Source organism: Anguilla rostrata, chromosome 2 (assembly GCF_018555375.3).
Source record: "Anguilla rostrata isolate EN2019 chromosome 2, ASM1855537v3, whole genome shotgun sequence".
NCBI classification, from domain to species: Eukaryota; Metazoa; Chordata; class Actinopteri; order Anguilliformes; family Anguillidae; genus Anguilla; species Anguilla rostrata.
The window spans coordinates 34,601,322-34,617,826 of NC_057934.1; the positions used below are offsets into that span (position 1 = coordinate 34,601,322).

The 16,505-nt window shown below is 38.5% G+C and overlaps 1 protein-coding gene across 2 annotated transcripts; it reads right to left on the reverse strand.

Moving 5' to 3' along the window:
- Positions 1-4,942: 4,942 nt before the first annotated feature.
- psme3 (proteasome activator subunit 3) lies at positions 4,943-14,574 on the reverse strand. 2 transcript variants are annotated; one of them, XM_064321766.1, is made up of 11 exons: positions 14,395-14,574; positions 12,857-12,889; positions 12,704-12,766; positions 11,947-12,051; positions 11,463-11,535; positions 10,941-11,059; positions 8,992-9,060; positions 7,668-7,735; positions 7,526-7,580; positions 6,438-6,524; positions 4,943-6,065 (listed from the first exon to the last, which is right to left on the reverse strand). In XM_064321766.1, the coding sequence occupies exons 1-11, from the start codon at positions 14,434-14,436 to the stop codon at positions 5,985-5,987; spliced, it is 795 nt and encodes a 264-aa protein (XP_064177836.1). In that variant the 5' UTR covers positions 14,437-14,574; the 3' UTR covers positions 4,943-5,984. The 2 variants fall into 2 exon arrangements, with proteins under 2 accessions (XP_064177836.1, XP_064177837.1); XM_064321767.1 differs by having other exon boundaries at positions 11,463-11,517; positions 14,395-14,572.
- Positions 14,575-16,505: the final 1,931 nt, after the last annotated feature.

Below are 16,505 nucleotides of genomic sequence, written 5' to 3' on the forward strand. Positions count from 1 at the left end.
CATAAAATCAATGTTTTTATTTCTCATGAAGGCAAACAGCAAAGTAATTGAGATAGAATAAATCGCATGTCCTTAAATGCTGTTATGTTCATATATTCCTATGAATGTAAGGTCCTTAATTATTGCATCTGAGTATTGAATCAGGAACGCCTTACACTTGTAGCATTACACTTGTTTCCACTTAGTAGCCCACTGAGATTCTGGTAAACAGAGTAGCCCACCAAACTGCCACACTAGGAGTGAATGGGATGGCCCTAATCTATCCTGCATCTACAGACACTATCCAGTGAGCTCTCAGGCACTGTACAAGGCAGCACAATGTCAAGCAGAAGGCCCACGCTGCTGATGCCTTCCTCTGCCTTACATGTGCAGGACCCAGAATCCACTGCTCTCATGGCACCTGCTTCCATAGGGTCCTAAGATGCACTAGAGGACTTGGACTTGAGCCCTTCTGCATCTCCCTCACATTGCTCAGGCTTTTGGCCTACTCTCTCATCTCTGCTGATGTTCAAAACCACCTTCCTGAATGACTGGAGCCAGTTCAGCCTTTCAGTGGCTCTATGGACAAAAGCATCTGCTGTTACAGTCTACAGAGAAATTATTGCCTAATGTACTTATGCAATCGCACATAACAAAACCCTGAGGAAGTATTGGGTGCCTATCTTATGGAGATTTAGGGCTGCCTCTCAGTGAAGTTTTCCTGTCAAGCACTTGTAAGTCTTTAGTGTCCTCTAGTGGTCACATGGTAGTTTAACAGCTGCATCCAATGTAAGAAATATTTTGAGGTATTGGTAAATTTTTATTTGTCTGTCTCCCACTTTCTTTTTATGCTTTTTTAACTTAACTAAAAGTCCTCCCCAGTATTTTGTCCAAACACCTAGATTTGCTAATTAGCACAATTAGGAATAATTAATTTGTAAAATCAGAAGGCTGAGTTCATGGGCGGAACAAAACATAGGACAATTTTCACTTTCTGACCCCAGGACTGAACACTGCTGGTCCTACCTACACTTTGTAGTTTATATTTATTCATATTTATGTACTGATTGTTAGTACATTGTGGAGAGGCAGTGATATATTTAATCAAATTTTGTGCATATAGCTTTGGAGAAATTTTGGTAGTTCACCCAGCCACAGTTGACTCTAGACTATGTTTGGGAATCTGATTGGGCCTTCAGGCTGCCAGCAATAGCTACTGGTGGATGTAATACTGTCATAGAAATGTAGTGCGGCTTTACTAGTCCACAAGTGGCAGCCAGATTAGTGGTTAGCACACATTGCAACCAACTAACTACCAGAGATCAGGTCTGAGTGTGATTGTTAATGCCATACAAATCACTACACAGCACTGAAATGACCAGGTCACAGTCACAGAGATACTATGGTACCTACAGATTAACCTAGACAGTCTGTATTTGATAAAAGAGAATTTGGGATGGTGATCATCATATGCAAATGTGGGATTCTGATAAATTGAAGCCAAAAGGAAACGTGGATTTAAGCCGTCTAAGTTTACTCAGTAAGATCCAATGTATCCTAACTGTTACAACAATGACAGTTGTCTATGTATCTTCTGTTGCCTATGGTCTCAAAATAGATATAGTCTATCCTCATTTTTATGAATAAACAAAGACATGAATAGAGCACATCTCAAAACAAGTAGTATTTTGGAGGTCAGCACTCCTGTGTTTTTCCATAAACAGCTTTTGTACTTTAAATGGAAACCCCTATATTGGTGTTCTTCTTTTGGCAAGTCACCTTCTGAACTGTTTCAGGGTAGCAATTGTGTGCTTGAAATCGTTCAAACTAATTTTTCTTGAATATCGAACCACTGCCTTCAATCCACAGCAACTTTAGGAATTAAATTTGAGTCTGTAAAATTATTTTGGAATTAGTATCAGCGCTATAATACACAAAGTGTAGAAGTGAAAAGAAACAGAAATATACTGGGGTACTTATCTGTAGATTGTTATCAGGGAGAATGATGGAATTAGAAGTATGTGTATAAAACAGGTTATTTCAAATATAAGCATGCCACGAGCAGTATCTGAAATGGTGCAGCCTCTTAAGACGAATCTCATGTTCAGTGGAAGCTGTGCTATTAATGCTCTGCAGCAACTAGTTCTTCAGCAAAGCCCGAGAAAATTATACATGTAACTACATTGTTCAAAAGCCTACTTCTCTCCCAACAGTCCTACACTCAAAATAAAATGAGATATTTTAGCTTTGATCCATGCACAGACAGCAGGTTATCTATACAGGCCAATGTGGTCAGCCCACAGATGCAAGAGCCCAAAAGACTTGTCATACCAGCAAAGTGCCAGAGGAGAGAATGGCCACTATCAGAGCTCAAAGTTGCACACACCCAAATTCAAAATAAGAAATTGCTTTCAAGTAACCATATTGTTTAGACAGTTATATCAAAGACTTAATAATATAAATGATTAATTATAAATATAAATAATTAAAATATTTGGTTATGATAATGTTTTAACAGCTGTATTAGTGCCAAAAGCAATTTGTCCTACAAAATAAGACATCTTTCTTTTAACTGAAAGTATACAACCAATTTACACCGATCAGCCACAACATTAAAACCACCTACCTAATATTGTGTAGGTCCGCCTCGTGCCACAAAAACAGCTCTGACCCGTCGAGGCATGGACTCCACCTCTGAAGGTGTCCTCCGGTATATTTGGATTTCTGTATATATTTGTATCTACTGTATATTTGTATCTGATATTTTGTATCTACTGTGAATTTGTATCTGATTGTATCTTTGCTGTCTTTCATGCTGCAACAGTGCAAATTCCCCCCGGGATCAATAAAGTACATTACTACTACTACTACTACTTATTACATTATTGGTTTTTATTACATAAAAAATTTGAAATGGATTACATTATTGGGAGTTATTACACTCTTGGTATTATTATTATGTTGTTTATTACATTATTAGTTGCTACAGGGCTATAAAAAGCTAAGATATTGTTAGAGGGTGCATTATTTCCACGATTTTAAAAACTCTCCATGGGTCAAAGCTGTTTTGGTGGCACGAGGGGGACCTACACAACATTAGGCAGGTGGTTTTAATGTTGTGGCTGATCGGTGTATAAGCCACATAATCCACACAGGATATGAGGAGAGGGCTCAAAAATGTCAAGAAAACAATGAAAAATAATGATTTGAGGGGTACACTCTGTATGTCGACAGAAGACAAAGACATAACCTCAGGAAACTCCTTTGTTCTGTACAAGCACGGGGAATGGGCCATAAAAACCATTTCATTAATGTCAAATTTATGAATTAAGTGCCTAAGAAATTATAGTAATGTATGGCAATTGCTATACAAATTTTAGCTAGATAAAAATGTAACTGGTCAGGATAAATTATTGAATTATTCAGCTCTAATTCACTGTTCAATACACTCATTTGTCATTCTGTGACATTAAGCTGTACTTGCATATTCTGCTGTCCTTTAAATATAACATCATAATTGCAAGTTGTCCCAGTGATCTTTTCTCACATGTAGTTTAATTTAAACCGGTCCTTTTAAATGCACTGAGATCTTTAAAGGATACAGTCTGATCACTTAATCCAGTTGAGACATTTTTTTTTTCTCCAATCTCTGGGCAAAATACACATTTTTAGCACAAAACTATTTTCATTACTCCGGGCAACAGCTTACATAACTCATCTTTCTTTAACAGATTTAAATTCTCATACATAGCTTGCCTGGTGCAGTCCATTCAAAGACAGATAAAAAGAACTGTGCAAAGGGGGTGCCCATGCTGTCAGTACTTTTAGTTTGTTTCCCAGGACCCCAAGTATTATTCAGAAACCGGTAATCCTGAATTCATTACATTCTTTCATTTTTAGGCTACTGATCATGCAATTGCCTTTCCACCACTAAACCAGTAACTGAAAGTCAAATGGCAATGAAAATAAATACACAGTATGTCAGAAATATGAAATGGAAACAATGATTCTGAATTCTAAATGTTCGCATTTCGCCAGCATGACCACCTTGAAAGTGAATAAATTATCGGGAGATGATGAGTTTTCTTGAGACTCAGAGCTACCGCTAATTTTAAAATGAGGCTTTGAGAACCAGTATACTGGTAGAGCTCAGGTCACGCATTTCAGTGACCCAACCTGAACCAAACGCTCTTAACCCAGTCAATAATTCAGTGTCTATCAGATCAGTTTCCCCCATTCTGCCGTTCCCATTTCTAGAAACCGTACAAATTCATTCCTTAGCCAAGTCTGTCAAGAGACGCCCAAGATAATGTTCTACATTATCATCAAATTGTAATGTTAGGTATTGCAAGGGAAATGAATAACCTGAACCATCATAGATCGGAATGGCAGTCAGCCAAGAACGCACAGCCTGAAACGGGTGGAAAGCTGGGAACAGCTCACCACAGACACACAATTGAGTAGTATATCTGCACACAGGGGAATATGAATATGAATTGCACAGATCTAGAGGAGGGAAACTGTTTACCATTTCAGCAAAGACCCATTCCTTTTACCTCTTCATATTACATGAATGTCATTGACTCATTAAAAAAAAAAAAAAATTCATATTGAACCCAGTCTGACAGTGTGGGAGAGTTCAGAAAACAGTGTCTCTGGAATGACCATTTCAGTGACAAGACTGTAAAATGCTCATTAAATAAAAATGTATACAGATGTCATTATGTAAACAGACTTCGTACATGGTTCTGCTCCTGAATAACTTGCCCTTTAAGGCAACAATTACGTATGGACAGAGATTTTTCCCCTCGAGTGAGCAAACTTATCTAATTCTTGGTGATGTGCACATGATTCACTGGTCAAGTTTGGGTACTCCAATGAAGCTGGACGCTTCTTTATCTCCTTCACCTTGACCACAATAAAATAAGAACTTTTTGGGTGGGAGGATTAAATTTACAAATGATTTTAAAAATAATATTTTATTCAGTAAAATAATAGTTATGTGAACAAAACACATGCTTTTGAGGACCTTAACAATGCAGCTTCTTTTAGGGAATGAATGTTGCCGTGAATGTGGGAGTAAGTAATGGGAGGGAGGAAAAAAAAACGGACTTTTCCAGAAGCGAGATCAAAATCTCACCACCATTTAATTCTAACCCAATTGTGGTTCCTAACATTTGGCATTTCCTTTCCTTCACACATCACATTGTCCCAACGCAGCCACAAACTTCAGCCTTACATTCAAGTTAATGATTGCTCAAAACAGGAGTTTCATTTGCCTTTTCTTTCTGGAAGTTTTCCTTATTTGAGAATTGTACTAGACATCAAATGTCAGTCAAAACACGCACAAACACCAAAGGACAATGGAAAACAAAACGAGAACACTGCATGTTTCATTAACTAAGAGCTAAATGGACTTTAAAAATTCTCTCTCTCTCTCTCAAAGAAAATTGAATAGCTATGTCCCTTCGCAGACTGCCAACCAAAGAGAGTAAAATGTCAACAGGATCAGTCTGACGAAATGCAGTAAACTGCCCTACGTGCTTCTGACCTCTGCAATGCAGGAGATAAACTGATAAATTCTGTCTGATTCAAGCCTGCTTGACCAAAAATAGAGGAAAATCCAGCATTTAGACTTAACTTCATTGTTAGTATTGTTTCACAAATCAAAAAAATGGCCTTTTTTTTGTGAGAGAACTTCTCTGGGGGATGCAATTTAACATTTACCTTGCATTGGGCCAGAATAAGGCCTGCTCTGCCACTTGGAACTTGAAGTATCCTCAATGAGGTTTAAAATGGCGATAAACTTTGAAATTCTAACATAAAAAGCTTTATTATTTCATGTGGTTTTGTCACATGACGGTCCATTTTGACCCGGTCGTAGCAGTCCGCTTCACCAGAACCGAACCAGGGCTCCAGCCATGTAGACAGCACTGTGGAGGGGGAGGGGGAGGGTGGGGGCGCTGGGGCTGGAATGGGAGTGGATGAGACGTTTCCTGGGGGTCCTAGTACAGCGCGTCGGCATTGCTGCTCCGCGGCCTCTTGATCTTCTCGATGTTCTTCAGAATCATGTCGTGTAACGTGACCTGCGGCGCAACGGTTCAGTTGCATTGAGACAATGACTCGGTTCATTGTCTGCAGAGTAATTTCAGTGATAGCTTGTGCCATGGAACAAGTTTTATTTTGTGTTCAGGAGAAGCAAAAGATCTATGGTTGCCATTCTAACGTTGGCCTTATAACTGGCCTTAAATGTGGAGGTGTCTAATAAGCACTGGAGGCTTTTCAGAAACCTTCAGAAACTCAAATAATAACTCCAATTCCACAGAGCCAGGAATGTAGTCTGAGCAATGGGTGGTTAAGTTAATACGATAAGAATAAATTATCATGGCTTTATCACCTCTTCAAAAGCTCAAAACGTAATGACAGGACAGGTCGAGACGAGACAGGCGCAGACTCACGTATTGATTCCTCAGCTCTGAAACGATGATCTTCAGGCTAATGTATTCTTTCTCGTCAATCTCAGTCACCGTGCGCCGATAGTCCTCCTGGAATCAGACATAACATACTGAGGGGGCAAGGCATTAACAGTTACCCTTTAAACATGAATTGCCCTTAACAGTGGATGACATACCTGAAAGCTGTGACCTACAGCCTGACTGAACATGCTACCTGAAGGGGCCCTACTTATTCAGTCATTTATATATATATAATAAGACCAGTTAGCGGACATTTCTGCATTATAATAAACCCCAATAGTTGCCCCAGATTTTACAGTATTATTCTTAAATGGTCAGCTACTTTGACTAATATTACTTTGACTACTCCAGTGCATTTGGTGCTCAATCAAAACAAAGTTGTGTATTTTGGCTTGGCTGTCATATTGACATTTCTTTGCATGTAAGCTTATTGATAAATGTGGAGCTTGTTGGCCTACATTAGCTAGCTTATTGCAGTTATAGATATGATATCATTGCCAGGAAGCTACACCAATTTTAATAAGCTTCCCATTAAAAGTATTTAATTCACAAATTTAATGAAAATGTATTATAAAAGAATGAATAAGGGAGATTTGTTTAAACACCTGCCAGAGGAAATTAATCTATCAATAAAGAGGTCAGATTGTTTGACTGTGCTAAAATTCATGCTTATGTAGTACATACATTAAATATTAGGTATCTAAATAACTTTAACCCAAAGTATGTTACGCATGTTATGCTACGTATGTTAGCAACAGTCCAACAATATAGCTTTTTTGAATTCTTGGGCTTCACAGACATGGGTAGCAGAGCAAATAATTCTCTGGAATTGGATCAATGTATGCTAATTACCAAGTATGACTGCTATTGTGATGTTTGTCAGTAAATAAGAGCTACCTAGCATTCAACAAACCAATGCCACATTCATTAAGCAATCTGAACCAAGCTAACTCACCAGCAGTTAATAACCTTTTATAACTCAGCAATGAAGCCTGAACAGACTCTGGCGTCACCAGACAACAAAGAACAGAATACACGCACACATATGTGCTTCTAATATTCACACTTACCACATGTGGGTACTTGGCAATTTTGGAAACCAGTTTTGCCCTTGTGATGTAGTATCTGAGTGAACAGGGGAAGAAGACAGGGTGTTAGCTTTTGGGCTTGTACCTGTGCCTTCACTGGTATGGACGTGGTGAAGGACCGTACCTAGATATCTGGTCCAGGTAAGACGCCGCTTCCCCTTCCACTGTCCTTAGCTCTGCTACTGTCTCCTCCTGCAGGTTAAAAAAAAATTACAGTGACTCAGGAATGGCAATAATCAGAACAGCTGGCCCTCTAATTAACCCAAAAAGACACCACCCTTTCAAATGGAGGCAAGAGTCAATTTGCAGAATCCCAGCGGCAACTTTCACACGAAGCATGCACAATGTTGCCAATTTGAGACAATGTTGCTCCAGTCTGGTAGACCCAAACCCAATGAACAATGCTTCTCTTTCATACCAAGTATTACTCAGCACAGTCAAAATATTTGCACTGGAAAGCAGTGTTTAATAAAAAAAATGGATATTGCAGAATATTTCCATTGTCGCAAATGAATATGAAGTTCCCTTATTAAGGAACAACTGATTTTACAACCTTTACATGAGGATGTGTATCCCCTTCACAAGTATGTTTGTTTCCATCTTTTTTTGCTTTAAAAGGGATGTTTGGTTCACTGTATCTTAGGCTAGGAACTTCCCCATCACTTTATATATTCCTTTATATAACTTCTCATCAGCTCCTTTATGAAAGGTCCTGCACCACTCTGCCTTTTACATGTAATTTGGTTGTTTGGTGAAAAGCAAATTTATTCTGCCACAGGATTACTGGATCAGTTACACCCCCCCTACCCCCCATTGCATCACAATGGACTTAATTTGTTTCAATTGTAAAAATACAATTACATGAATGTGGGCAATTGTTTACTGAGTACTGCCTGGGATGTGTAGTATATGTTGCTAGCATTTGCCTTTAAAATAAAGTTAGGTTTCCAAAATTGAGCAATCTGCTTGGTTTTGAGCAGTAAACAGCAAATAATTGTACAGGGATGTGATGTACACCATGTGGAGTGTGTAAAAGCAGAATCAAGAACCAGGAAGACCAGAAATATAAACGTGGAACTTTAAAGCGGGAACAACCATGATGCCCAATTCTCTTTGTCTGAATTATGCTTATGTTTGCGAGTGGCATGTAAACAAAGCTAATGGCTGTCCACAGACAATTTATGAGGGCTATGACTTTGATACTTTGTATATTTATACTGGTATTATGGATTTAGTTCACTCTTTTTTAATTAGTGACTTTTTTACCCTCTACAGGGTTTTAAAACTAACCCAGCTAAGTGACCACATCTGTATTTTTTGTTTAAAAAAATATTATTTTTTTTGCCTGCAAGCAACATTAAAATGTCCTTATTTTCCTTAATTATATTCAAGACAGAAATACCGCAAGTTCACAATAAACTGTAAAAGGCACATAAATGAAGGCTTACCTGAATTGAAACACCAAAGTTGTTGCCGTCTTCTATTCTTGGGATTAGCAACTGGACCCACATTTTGACCTGTAGCATAGTACAGAGAACAAAAGGAGAAAGGCAGAGTAAGAACAAGGGACTACAAGACCTTTTCAATTAGAGGAGACATAACTGTATACAAGAGGGAGATGCTATAAAAGCAGTTTGCCACATTGGCCAGTGCAGTGTGCACATCCCTCCTGGAAAAATATCGCCTGGGTGGCCACATTGCCTTGTGGGAAAACTAATCTTTCATTTCATGAAAATAGCATATTAGTCTCCATCCCGTCTCCTCATCTTATGGAGCGGATAAATAAACCATCTACTCTTTATTTTCTTTTTTTTACAACACTGCAAGGTGCAATTTTGAGTGACCTAACCACCATATTGCACCTCTCTCTCTTCAGTCTGGACTTTCATCAATTCCACTGCTGCAAACCGATGGAGCCATAAACGGCAGCTAGAAACCTTAAGGACATGGGACAGTATTGTGACCTTTTTAAGGGAACCCTAACAGCACTAAATAAAATAAAGAGACTTCTAAACCATCCTCTGCTTAAGTTTCGGCTTCTTCATCACAGCCATTCTAGTTTTCTGCATTTGATGTGAAAAAACAAATTATAGCCACAGATAGAGGGCACTACCAACTCCACTCATATGAGGTAATCGGAGGGTCACTGAACCCTGGTCCACCTGTGATCACTACAAAACTAATATATTATACAGTTCTGTGGTTGTCAAACTGAATAAGTTTGGGCAGGCAGAGCTGCAACATGTGTGACTGTACTTTACACTTGAAGTGATTACAATTTTCTACCGACTGCAAACTTCATAATTCCGTTTTTTTATTATTAAAACGCTGGTTGCATAAAGTAAGAATAGCTAACATTAGAATTTGATAACGCTGTCAATACATCAACAAATAACAGCAGTAACTATTACTATGTTGTAGTAATAATTACTGCTGTTAAAGCCAAGATATGAGTCTGCCAACATATCAAGCAGCCAAAATGTGAAGGCACAACAATGCAATGTTAATTTGTTTCCTCAGGGCTTTTTTTGGTATACCTATATGAATTCACACAAAAGTATGTGGTTTTTCAATACCGTCCTCAATGGTATTTCATTGTATTTAATCTGCACATTACAATAGTCTGAAAAAGAATTTGCAATGTAAAATACTAGTTAACTGTCCGTTTTGAACAAAGCTCTCACCGTTTCATTGAAAAAATGGGACACGCCCTTGCAAACACCCTGTGTGGAGACGTTTGTGGAAACACGTTGGGAGCGACACCAGCAGGGAAACCTCTCAGCCTGCCGCCGCATGGCTGCCCTTTAAAGGACAACCTGGACGGAGGGCTGCGCGAGCCGTATCGACAATCAGGCGATTAAAGCGTATAAAACCACCTTTTTATTTTTTGTCATTTCCAGCTGCTTCATGGTGATCGTCATAATGATGTGAAAGGCAAGTTCTGAAACAACCTATCTACTCTGCCTTACGAAAACAAAACTTGTGCTTGCGCTTGTACGCGTAACGTTAATGCTGTGTGTGCTTGTCACCTGAAGTCACACTTGGACACAGTAAAGGGCAAAGAAAAATCTGTGCGATTTGGCAGGCCTCATTGTTTTGTGTGCATTGTTCATTTCTGGCGAGCTTAATTAGTATTTACTATAACTGAATAATGAGGATCAAAATGGAAATGGGGCTTGACATTATTTTCTTAGCCAAACTATTGCCATTGATACCAATCGTTGTTAACCGTGTGCCTGCACTCGTGAGTGTGTGTGTGCGTGTGGTGCCCCAGACAGTCTGATGAAGTGTACCAGATTCTTGGGTCTTTAATCTGTGGTTTAGTTTTGAGTTCACCTTCATATCAAGTATACACCTAGCTTAAGCATGAGGCACGTAGTGAGCGAGGAGGGCCTACCGTGTTGCATTTCTCGATCAGCGTCCTGATCTCCGGCTTGACTTTCTCAATAAGGTCCACCAGCTTGTTGTTGCTCTTCATCATCCCACCTGGCATGACGAAGACCTTTGTGCCAGCAACTGAGTGTGAGGAAGAGGAGAATAGAGACAGGATAAGCTTCATCAAGGAACTGCATGGAGTATGCAATTGTCAGGCCAGTTAAAACCACTCAATTAAAACCCCATAAAAATAAGATGATGAAAAACTCTAAAGGCATAGAATTCCTTCTTAAACACACTATTACATACAGATGAACCAACCTATGTGAGGATCTTTTTAATAGTGAAGGGTATAACATGTATCTTTGTTTCAAAAGCACTGCTGAGATAGAGAGTATGAAAACAAACTGTTGTGACCACCAAACTGTTGTGTCATCATATGAATCACCAAATCCACCACAACTGAAAAATGAAGGATTGGCATTTTAATATGTAAATATTAAATAGTGCTCTACAAAGCTAAATTCATCACAAGAAAACTCACCTTGACAATTGTCCTCACTTGCAGCATCTTCCAGCTTCCTCTTCTTGGCATTTTGCTGTGATGCAAACAGCGGCTAATTAGCCATAAATCTTGTTTTTACTGATGAACACACATGCTAGTACAAAGATGCCATATTTATCGCAACAACAGCCCACTTCCTTACCAAGTATTCAGTAACACACTGCAAACACATTCAGAGTATTCTGAATAATGGTCCCTGACATCAATATTCCAGCTAATTACATTGTTTATGCTCCCATGTGCTTTTTTTTGCACTCACATGTTCCAAATGATCACTTAACAATGCCCTCTACTTTCTTCTCAGCAACTTTTTAGATTTAGATTTATTTATTTTTAAAGTAATCACTTATGCACCTTCCTCCATCCAGAAATCACACTACACTCCTGTCATGAAAAACACAATTTTTTAAATACCATTTAGTCCTGGGAAAAGTTCAGTTGAGATAACATTTAGCAGACTCACCCCCTCCAGCCCATCATGGCTGTTCGTGAGAAGAATGGGGTCCGGCACTGTCAAGTTGATCTCTGAGTGGATATCTTTCAGCTCATGGATGTTTAAGATTGGGTCCTGCAACAGTGTGAAATTTCACAGTAAACAGGGCTGCTTACATAAAAGTGCTGTTAAAAGTGGTCCTTGTGTCTCGATTTTATAAAGGGAAATGCATAATCCTCCATAGCCAAAGCAAAAATTGAGAAATAGAAAGAACACCCCAAATGCCTTGACAGACCTCTGGGTTCACCTTTTAAAATTGATAAAGATTTGACATTTCGGTTATGACTGAACAAGTACACCGCGCTTTACCGTTATTCTTGAGTCGGTAAAAACAATTAAAATGACAAAAAAAGAAATAAAGTGGTGGCTTGTGTGGACCAGAAACAGACACTAGTAAACAGCACTCAAAAGTAGGTGATTTGTATATCTGAAAAATACAAATCACCTACTTTACGTGATTTATTATTTTAGGTAAGCCACCTTAGGAGCCCTTTGAAGTGTAGGTTTTTAGGGTGTTTTTTTTTTTCTTCAAAATTCTACATCAGTGTCTAGAACCCTGTTGCTTTCAATGTCCAGTAGCAACTGTTACATCCGCATTAGAATATTCAGTTAAGAACATTCTAATCACTATTTGTGAGATTACACCTTAATGGGTTAGTCACAATGCTCATACTCAAATATGACCATTTCAAAGAACATTTTACTTGAGGAAAAAAATGTAGCTTACCTTGAGGAAATGATCGAGTTCTAATAACTTCTTCGGGAAAAAATTTGCAACCAAATCTTCTGCCTAAAATTAAAAATAAAATTACACAAAGATAAGACTGGACAAAAGAATCCAGACTTATTTATTTATGCAAAGAAGCCAAATTGCTCTCACCTCTCCTGTGATCCGTTCCCTGAAAGCATCAACCTGCACAGACACAAAAAAACGCTGCCTTGTCGTGATGTGCACATACTAATTCGACGTGCACCGCTATCAGAGAATACAGACATGATACACTGACTTAATTGAACTTTTCAGAGAATTAAAGGCATTCAGGTTCCTTTTATGCAATCCCATGCTGACAAAATTAAAGTCCGTTTTTGAGTTGTTACAACACTTCCAAATGCACAACAAATTAGCCAGACCAAACTGTCTGATGAACAGGACGAACGTCAGCTAGCTTTCTATATGTATGTTTGCGTTACTAAATGTTCAGCCATTGTCAATTAACGCAACTACGGGCTTATAATTTAACGTTCAAGATAGCTAACGTTCTGTATAAATAGATGATGCTAAATAAGCAACTGGATGACTAGATTTACAATAAACTACGGTGCCATTTTAAGTGACCCGTTGCTGCTCGTCAATTTGGAAGGGAAAGTAAACTAGGCTACCTAGTTAGACTAGCGTTAGTCAACCTACTGTCAAATTCGCCATTTCTGCAAGCGATACACACTCAAAGGCACTAACGTCACCATTATGTATCGCTTATGTTAGCTAGCTACATCAGTGCCGAATATATTTTGCGAGGAAAATTTTAACCACTAACGTTCGTCTAATTGACGGGTAGGGCATCACTCCAGGTTGCCCGACAGTTAGCTAGTCTAACTAGTTACTTAACGAGTCGAAGTGAGAACAGTCTGCGACACTTGGTTATTTAGTTAGACAACAATATCCATTAGTTAGACAACACGATTCGGATGTGAATTGTAGCTAATTAACTAACTCAACTGTCATTTTTGAAAATAGTTTTTTTTCTCCAATTGGCTAACCAAAATGAGCAAAACTGTGTCGGCGCACACAGAGAAGAGCTAACGTCGGGTAAATTAACATGAGTTAACGTTATTTCGCAAAATTTTTGGCACGTGCCAAAATGAGCAGCTTGCTATGAGGCTAGCAATAAGTTGAATTCAAGGTGCATGCGCGAGACTACCTTATAGATAGCTACCCATACACACTATTTTAACCGTAGTAAAGCAGAGACAGTATATAATGCGGTTAGATCATTGGCAGCACTACTAGTACTGGTTTAGTCATGAGGAGGCACAGCACGACGTTAACATCCCCTCACCGGTACCAATGCGGACAAGAAGGTAGCCTGCAAGCTAGTAATATAGTGGTAGCTAGGTTGGAGACGGAACCATGACGAGTCAAGTGCCTTGAGGGGAAATCGTGTGTAGCTAACTAAGCAAGTTATATGACTGAAACGTACGTCAATTCCTCTTCTAAAATGAAAGAAGCGTTTAATACTAGCTAGCTTCATGCATAGTATCGCGCGGGAAAGCTAAATCAGCTCCAAACGTGGATTACACAGGCTAATGCTAGCTAACTAAAGCAACTAGCAACCTGGATTCTCCGGCCTTGATGCTCAAATTTCTGACGAAATGCCAGTCCACGTCTGGCTTCGGTATCTGAACATTTTGATTTGTTACCTTGGTTTTGATCTCATTGTCCACCTTGAGAAGTGAAGACATTCTATTCTGTGACAAATCCGGACGGTTTCGAAGTATTTTTACAGCTGGGAAGTCTAACCGTGTGGCTTTTCGTTTCAGCTCCTATCAGCCACAAGGTTTCACTTGAGAGTTCTGTGCTTGAGAAGCAAGAGATGACGTATGTAATGTGCGACAAAATAAGAAAAAATGTCCTGAATGGATTCCCTAACTTTAAAAATATGGTTCTGTTTGTGTTGTGTTTTTTTATTCGAGTATCATAGAAATAATAAAATTTGTTCTGGAAAAATGTATAAATTATGTCGCATGGCAAAATCTTAATTTGGCATCACTGGCTAGGAATGGCTCGGGTTTTTTTGAGAACTTATTAGATCCGTTCCACATAGAAATTAGATGAATGACGGAGTAAACTGGCCATTGTTGTAAGCTACAGCTAAACATTTCAGTGCAAAAATAGGATAGCTGCAGCTATGTAACAGATATTTGTTAGGACTGGTATAGGTCGCACTATTCAAATTAAACTATGATAAAGGTAAATTAAAATCATATTTTCATTTAAATAGTCAGACAAATACCAGTCCTTACAAATATCTGCTACATAGCTGCCAGCTACGTTGGCCCTGCTATAAATACCAGCTTTGTGAAGCTCCTCCATACACACACACACACACACATACATACAGACAGACATACATACCGCCAGACAGATAGACACATATGCATGTGTATGTATGGAGAAGCTTCACAAAGCTGGTATTTATGGCAGGGCCACTATTCAAAAACCACCTCTATACAAGATTAATGCACAATGATGTGTAACCTGTTGTAAGGTGCACTAAATCAGGATCCCTGAGCAATAGAAAAAATCTGATGAGTCTGGGTTTATGTTTGGAGAAAGCCAGAAAAGCCTTCAACACACAATGCCTTTTGTCAACTGTTAAAGGGAAATCACCAGATATTATATATTTTTAAAATCAAGTACATTAGCCTAATGGAAAAGGTTGTCCTATGTTACTATTCACTATGCTTAAAACACATTTTATTGAAGCAAAGGAGAGAAATAAGCCATAATAGATCAAATTGCTTACTCTTTTTGTGCCGCCTCCCTTTTACATCTATCTTTGGAATGATCACCTACATTATATTTTGTGACATTGAAGATGGGGTCAAATTAGCATTGTCAGATATTGTATCCTGCCAGGATAAAAAAAAATCAGAACAGGGGAGTGTTTCACAAGGCAGGATTACTGAGTTAGCTGGATAACAGCAAAAACCCACAAATTCTGTTGGATTTGAATTGCATAAGTTGATTGCTATCTAGTGGGAAGAGTGAAAGTTGTCCATATATACTCCAATAATACAAAATAATTTGCAATACTTGCAGGTTCACATAGCAAGAAACTGGACATGAACTGATATGAACAGTTGTATCCAAGCACTGTTTTCTTCACAGAAGCACTGGTGTCTTTGTTTTTGTTTTTTGGTTGTAATTTTCAACAAACTATAATATTCAACTGATTAAGTCACCTTAGCTGCTGTGGCCATAAGATTGGGGACATACAGTTTTTAGCCTACATGAGCATATCATGGTCAGTTGTGAAGGATCAATTTACCAAACTGGCATAAAAATAACTAGCAACATCCAACATTTGATGGAGAAACTTATTTCCTTTGATGACCTTTCATTTCTGTTCAGTTTCTGACTTTTTTGCAGAGTAAAAATAAGTAACAGCATTTCCATGTCATACGTTTCATAAAAATAAAGGCAGGCAAGAGTAGCTATTTAATTTATTTAAAAACTCAGATCAACTGACATAATATTGTATAAAATGTTTCCAATCGGATGACAATGAAAAAGTCAACCCAGATTAAAACTAAGATAGTCACCCACGTTTCGTCCTCGAGCACCCCCCTCGCAAAAATAAATAAAAATAAAAATGGTTGACTATCATTTCCTAAAAGTAAAATGGAATTGCTCGCGACTTACATCACCCTGGCTACCTCACGAGCATCAGTATAAAGTAAATAACACGTGGAAGCAGAATTATCAAATACTATTGCAATCAATGTTACGTTCAATGTAGGCTACAAAG